The 7,284-nt window shown below is 58.0% G+C and overlaps 1 protein-coding gene across 1 annotated transcript; it reads left to right on the plus strand.

Moving 5' to 3' along the window:
• Positions 1-6,730: 6,730 nt before the first annotated feature.
• LOC103583884 (mas-related G-protein coupled receptor member E-like) lies at positions 6,731-7,280 on the plus strand (the record flags this gene model as incomplete). The annotated part of the gene is made up of 1 exon (XM_008565078.1): positions 6,731-7,280. A coding segment is annotated over exon 1 (537 nt), but the record flags the coding sequence as incomplete, so codon positions are not given.
• Between the last annotated feature and the right edge of the window lie 4 nt (positions 7,281-7,284).

Raw genomic sequence — 7,284 nt, forward strand, 5'->3', positions numbered from 1 at the left:
AAAGCAGTGCATAGAGGAAACTCTACAGTTTTTGATATTTATATCAGTAAAAAAAAAAAAAAAAAGATGAAATAAACAAACTGGATTTTCAACTGAAAACCCTGGAAAAAAGAATAACAAAATCGTAGCTAATGAAGGAAAGCACCCATAAAAAATAATAAATATAAGAAAGAATTTGAGGCAGCATAAATCTAAAACTCTCAACAAATCCCCCAGAAAAATATGAGGAATAGTGAGGAAAACAAATAAAACCTTACCGAGCCCACCCCTTTGGCACAGAAGATGGCAAACATCCAAACATCAAGTGACCTGTAAGATAAACTCACACGGTTATGGTTCTGCTTTTATATCACATTACACATTGGAGCCTGTGCTCATGAGGTTATTGGTCTATAGTTCCTGCAACGACGTTGTCTGGGTCTCAGAATAACGCCGGCCCCCCAAAGTGAAACAAAAGGTGTTTCTTCATCCGTTTTCTAAAAGAATTTTGCAGGGTTGGAATTATTTACTGCTTGACTGTCTTATAGACAGTGAGGTCATTTAGGTCTGGAGATATATCTGAGAGAAGGGGTTTAATTATGAGCTCAATTTCTTTCATTGAGAGCTATTTATGTTTTCATTTGTGTCTCTCAAGGAATTTGACCATTTCATCAAAATTGTCAAATTTATTGGCACATGGTTTATTCTTACGTCCCATCACTACTCTGTAAATGTCTGCGATCTTAGCGGTGTCTCCTTTTTTACCAATATAGGTAACTTGTATCTTCTCTTTTTGTTTTCTTAATCAGTCCAGCTGAAGTTTTTCAGTTTTATTGATCTTTAAATAAAGCAGATTTGGTGTTATCCTTTGTCTCTGTTGTTTGTCCATTTCTTATTTTTTTATTAAGACTATTATCTTTATTATTTTCTACCTGCTCCTGACTTGGAGTTTCATCTGCTGGGCTCTTTTGGCTCTCCACCTGTGTTGCAGTCTGAAGACCACATCCAGACAGGAAGTCAAGCCAAAGACTAACCTGATTAGTTTCTGTTCTCTCAGGGATCGTGGCCCTGCGGGGCCTGTTGTCCAAGTCCACAGTGTTTTGGTGTTCCAGTTTTTTTATAAGGAGAGGGTAGTTCCAACCCTACCTCTCCCTCACAGCCGGCGTGGACATTGTCACTCTCTTTCCCTAAGCTCCACAGCACTCAGAAGCAGCCACCCCTGCCATGTCCCCACATCCTCACTGCTGCCCTGATGGTCAAGTCCACCGGCCAGACGGTTCCCCAAGGCTCTGACTCCAGCCGACAATCTATCGCAAGTGTTCATCTGATTAACTAGCATCCCAGTTGCCACCGACAGGAAGCTCATCACCAGCAAGGCAAAGACACAACCAAAGCCATTAAAGTTACCACGTTGCTCCCGGGATCGTGTATTACTCCATTTCTGTTGCTTATAACAGAATACCTGAAACTGGGTAATTCATAAAGAAATGAAATTTACTTCTTACAGTTTGGAGTCTGGGAAGTCCAAGGTTCAGGGAACACCTCTGGTGGGGGCCGCCTTCTTGGTGGGAACACTCTACAGGGTCCCAGGGTGACCAGAGGGTCACATGGTGAGAATGGGCTGAGCAAGAGAGAGCTGACCTGCTCACTCACTCTCCTTAGAAAGCCTCGGAACCACGTGCATTAGTCCACGAGTGGATCAACTCATTCCTGAGGGTGCAGTCCTCACAATCTAATCACCTCTTCAAGGCCCCACCTTCCAAATAACATAATCGGATCTCCCACCCTCTTAACACCATCACAGTGGAGATAGGTTTCCATACATGAACTTTTGGGAGGCACATTTAACCTATAGCAGACCCCTTCTGTGACCCATTTCAGTACCAGCAGGGACATAGCCAGGAGGAAAAAGCTACATGTAATTTTGACAGGACGAACTTAAATAATTGTTCATTCAGATATTAAAGAACCAAGAGGGAGAAAAGGGAACCCTGAGATTTTACAGAGTAGCGACTGCAAGACCTGCCACCCCTAGGGCTCAAGGAACAAAGGCAGGAGGTTAGGATTATGAAATTAAGAACTTGCGGGAGCCTGCAAAGTTGCAGTTCAGATCTCCGACGAGGGGGTCCCGGCCAGCTGGTGGCCATCAATGGAGCTGGTTTCTCAAGTGCTGGAGAAACTGCAAACTGGAGTCAGCTGCTGCTGCCAGGTGAAGAAAGCTGCTGTGGTAGCCACGGCAGGAAACACACGTGCAGGACCAGGAACAGAACTGGAGCGGGGGCCACCAGCCCTCCAGCCCTGCAGTCTCCTCCAGCGCCCCCTACTGGCAGAGCCTCACAGGGAGCAGCTGGCAAAGCCCCTGGGGGTTTGCAGAGCCCAGGCCCGGCCCCAGCCCCAGCGTCACAAAGCCGGCCAAGGAAGGGTGGCTTTGGAGCTCAGAGACAGAACCTTAACAAACAGCGCAACTGTGTATCAGATGACAGCGGCGCGTCGACCACAAGTCTGCTGGCGCAGCCCTCACACTCTGGTTAGGAGGGAGGGTGCCCCGCTCTGAGGGACCTGCTGAAGTATTTAAAGGTGAAAAGCCACTACCATGTGGCTCAGCAGCGACACAGCGCACAAGTGGGGACAGAGTAGCAGTCAGCAAGTCTGCGTCAGAGATTTTCAAAATACAAAGATGAGGAAAGTGTTGCCAGGACCTGGACTCTTGGAAGATCAAGAGCCAAACACTGAACTTGTTTTCTTTCTCTGCACGTCAGCCGTGACCTCACTTACCGGCAGGCACTGGAGGGTGAGGTGTAGCCTGGGAGGGGCACATTTTTTCCCCTTGGAAGCAAGCAGAGTAATTGAGCTCACAAGATATCATCAGGTATGACGCTGCTGCATGTGTCAGTTCTGCTCGAACGGAGACCGTGCAGCAGCTCCCTGGCCAGCCGGCCAGCGTCCCTGTGGGCAGGGGCAGGAGAGAGGGCGCAGCCTGCTCTCCCCACAGCAGGGCCGGCCTGGAGGAGCTCGGCCAGCAGCTCCACTCTTGTAGACACAGACGCATCTCACTGCAAGCACAGTGCCACTGGCTGCCTGGCACGCGGCCACCCCCTCCAAGTCTCTGATGGAGAGAAGTGGTCCCTAAAGGGCCCCACGGGGGTTGGTGTCTCTGAGCCGAGAGCATGGTGAGGTCACAGCTTGGCGCAGCTCCACACAGATACCTCGTGGGCTTCTGTGCTCCCTGGACCTGCTCAGAAGGCTGCAGGGAGGGGCCCACTTCTCCTGCTGCCCATACCTGGGCAGGGGCTGAGCAGAGGAGAAAGGGTCCCCAGAGAGACTCCTCCCTGGTTGGACCCGCCCAGCCAGACACCATGTGACTCTGAGGAGCTGGTTGACACAGAGGAGGAGCTGCAAGAGGCGCTGGGGGCTGGAGCTCTGAGGCCCAGGGCCGGCCGGTCCTCCACCAGCACGGTGAGCAGCACGGGCGGCGTGGCCAGGGGGTCTCCGAGGCCCAGGGCCGGAGAGGCAGGGCCGGCCGGTCCTCCACCAGCACGGTGAGCAGCACGGGCGGCGTGGCCAGGGGGTCTCTGGGGCCAGCCCAGGAGCTTGGCCAGACGGGGCAGGGTGGGGAGGGGCGTGGGTGCTAGTCTGATGCTGTCAACAGTGTAACTTTCCAGGCTCTGTCCTCCACCCTCCTGGCCTGTGGCCAGCTCTGTGCTGACTCCAGAAGGGGACCCTCAGCTGAAGGACAGTCCCCCCTGGTGGCACTGGCCCACGTCTACCCCACTTCCCACACGCTGTCTGTGCTCCATGCTGGTGGGGAGGGAAATTGGTGGCTCTCAAGGGAGGGTGAAGGAGAGAGCCCAGGGTTGAGCCCTCTTCTCCCGGCCACACCCGGCGCTGAGCCTGGATGGTTTTCTGCACAGCCCTGGGCCTCCAGGATTCCCGCCGATGGAGCCAGCGCTGTGCCCTCTCCCCGTTCTGTCCTGCTGTTGTCCCTCTTCCCCCTCCCCCTCCCTCCTGCGCCCTTTCCCCTTCCCACCCTAGGGCCCCATAACCCAATTGTGGGGGCCCCACCTACCGAGCCCTCCCTCCCTCCCCGGCCTCCAACTGGTAGGTGGTCCCTCACACGGACCCACTCCAGGGTCACAGTGACAGGAGACAGCACCAGCCCAGTGGCTGAGCGTCCCCTCCCCATGCCTGTCCCAGGGGCAGGTGCAGGCGCTGTCTCTGCTGCGTCCTCTTCCTGTCCGCTCATGGTCCTGCTCGCTCCCCTTCCTCCCCTCCCCTCCTCCTCTCTCTGCTCCTCCTGTCCCCCTTCCCATCCCAGCTTTCTCCCTGGGGCACACGTGTCCCAGGCTGACGGCAGTGCAGCCTCCTTTGGGTGAAGGAGGTGAGCGAGGCAGCCGTCCCAGGAGGGGGTGAGCCCTGCGTGAGGGCCACGGGGCTAGAGAAAGCCCACCCACTCTTTTAGGGCTAGAGCTTCCCTGGGGATCCTGCAGACAGCTTTGCGGGGTGGGGCGGGGGGACCGTGTGGCTGGGACAGGGTCCAGTGAGGGCTGACTTACGACCTCTCTGGGCCTGAGTGCTGGGGACCCTGCCTGGGCTCTCCAGAGTGGGAGGACCTCTGTCCTCATCCCCACCTGTAATGGCAGTGATGCCCGTCAGCCCCGTGAAGGGTCTGCATCCCACAGGGCTGGCCCAGGGCAGTCCCCTCTGTCCTACCGCCTGTCCGTCACTGTGCCCTGCCTTCCAGGATGGAGCACGTGGACAGAGGGACGAGTCCACCCCCAGGTGGGCCCGCAGGCCGGGTGACCCACACTGGGCCCCATGGGCAGCACTCACTTCCTGGAGCAGCAGGATCGGCGTGTCCTCCCCGCTGAGCCACTCACCTCCGAGGTGGGGACGGCCTCAGCCTGTCAAGTAGGAGACAGCAGACAGCAGGGGTTCTGAACAGAGAGAGAAGGTGACCAGGACCCTGCAGGGCAGCCAGCGCCCCTGGCTCAGAGCGGGCCTTCCCCCCAGGGCTGGCTCCTCCTGCGTTGCCCTGAGACCTTCCCAGACCTGAAGGGGGAGAGCAGGCGTTTTGAGCCGAGCTTGGGGTGGGAGCAAGCCACTAACATCAGCCCAGGGGGCCTCACTCAGCACCCAGCGCCATCCACCCTCACCATGGCCCCTCCCAAGAGACAAGGGGAGCAGCCACCACGGAGGGACGGAGGCACCATGCAGAGTCTCTGGGGAGATGCAGGGCCCCATCCATGTCCCCCAACCCCGGGAGGAGGAGCTGTGATCACCCAGCATTCAGGGCCCATGATGGGACTGGGTGACCACAAGTGGTGGGATGGGGACAGGTAACCTCAGGTGGCAGGACGAGAAGAGGCAACCACAGATGGGAAGACAGCAACAGGTAACCTCAGGTAGTGAGGTGGGGAGAGGTAGCCACAGGTGGCAGAGCAGGGACAGGCAACCTCAGGCGGCGGGATGGGGACAGGTAACTGCAGGCGGGTCTCCTGCTCCAAGTTCTGGGCAGGCCAGCAAGGTCTAACACTGAACTATGTCACTGGCCCGTCTGCAGCACGCGGACCTGCCCCAGTGACACGACTGCCTGGGGACGCAGCAGGAATGAAGTGCGAGGGGAGGACCTCAGAGGGCTGGGCCCCTCCCCGCCTCACCATCGGTCCCTCTTCTCCCCACAGGGACCGGGTGAGTGGCAGGAGAGATGGATGGAGCCTCCCCCCTGCCCCTGAGGGTCCTGCTGAGGGCAGCAGGGACATGGGGAGGGTGAAGGAGGTTTCCCGGGGTCTTGACCTTGGCCACATTGTGTGGCCAGGCTGGAGGGCTCAGGACTCGGAGTCCACTGGCAGCAGCCCCTCATGGAATATCAAGGGAGGACTGGAAGGGGGAAGGATGATGACAGACACACCTGCCCGGCCACCACGTGTTGACCCCCCGCAGTCACTCCACTCATAGGACACAGGTGGCACGTCATACGCTGCCTTTAATCTTGAAATGAGACTCATCCCAAGGATCAAGACTCCACTAGCACCAGGGGCCACCGGGCCTTGAACCCTCTTCCCGCACCCCCCCCCCCCCTGCAGGACCAGCCCCTGAGCGCCCCTGAGGGTCCTGCTGAGGGCAGCAGGGACATGGGGAGGGTGAAGGAGGTTTCCCGGGGTCTTGACCTTGGCCACATTGTGTGGCCAGGCTGGAGGGCTCAGGACTCGGAGTCCACTGGCAGCAGCCCCTCATGGAATATCAAGGGAGGACTGGAAGGGGGAAGGATGATGACAGGCACACCTGCCCGGCCACCACGTGTTGACCCCCCGCGGTCACTCCACTCATAGGACACAGGTGGCACGTCATACGCTGCCTTTAATCTTGAAATGAGACTCATCCCAAGGATCAAGACTCCACTAGCACCAGGGGCCACCGGGCCTTGAACCCTCTTCCCGCACCCCCCCCCCACCTGCAGGACCAGCCCCTGAGCGTCCGTCGCAGCAGCCTCAGAGGCTGGAGTCTCAGAGAAGGGAGGCTCAGGTCAAGTGACCAGGGCACAAAAGGGAGGGGAGCCTCCTCCTGGGGTCTCACCGTGCTCCGGTCACCCACCCACCCAGCCCTGGCTCTCCTGTCTCCTCCAATGTGGGGCGGGTCAGGGGCAGAGTTTCCTGAGCCCCAAACTCAGCTGTTGTTGTGGCCACAGGGGCATCGGAGGAGAGCGAGCGAGCGCAGGACAAACTTCCCAGCCCTCCCGGCTCACCCGCCCTCACGCTTTGCCAACGATGGAGTTGAGAGGATCCGGACAGCTCACAGAGTCCCCCAGCGGCGGGCAGGAGGATGCGACATTCAACCTCCTCATCCTGGCCCTCACTGAGACCCTCAGCCTGGGCGGGCTGCTGGGGAACGGGGCGGTCCTCTGGCTGCTCAGCTCCAATGTCTACAGGAATCCCTTTGCCATCTACCTCCTGGACGTGGCCTGCGCCGACCTCATCTTCCTCGGCTGCCACATGGTGGCCGTCGTTCCTGACTTGCTGCGTGGCCAGCTGGACTTCCCAGCCTTCGTCCAGACCAGCCTGGCCACGCTGAGGTTCTTCTGCTACATCGTGGGCCTGAGCCTCCTGGCGGCCGTCAGCTTGGAGCAGTGCCTGGCCTCCCTCTTCCCGGCCTGGTACCCGTGCCGCCGCCCACGCCACCTGACCACCTGCGTGTGCGCCCTCACCTGGGCTCTCTGCCTGCTGCTGCACCTGCTGCTCAGTGGTGCCTGCACCCAGTTCTTCGGGGAGCCCAGCCGCCACTGGTGCCGCACACTGTGGCTGGTGGCAG

Source organism: Galeopterus variegatus, unplaced genomic scaffold (assembly GCF_000696425.1).
Source record: "Galeopterus variegatus unplaced genomic scaffold, G_variegatus-3.0.2 Scaffold29879, whole genome shotgun sequence".
In the NCBI taxonomy this organism is placed as follows: domain Eukaryota; kingdom Metazoa; phylum Chordata; class Mammalia; order Dermoptera; family Cynocephalidae; genus Galeopterus; species Galeopterus variegatus.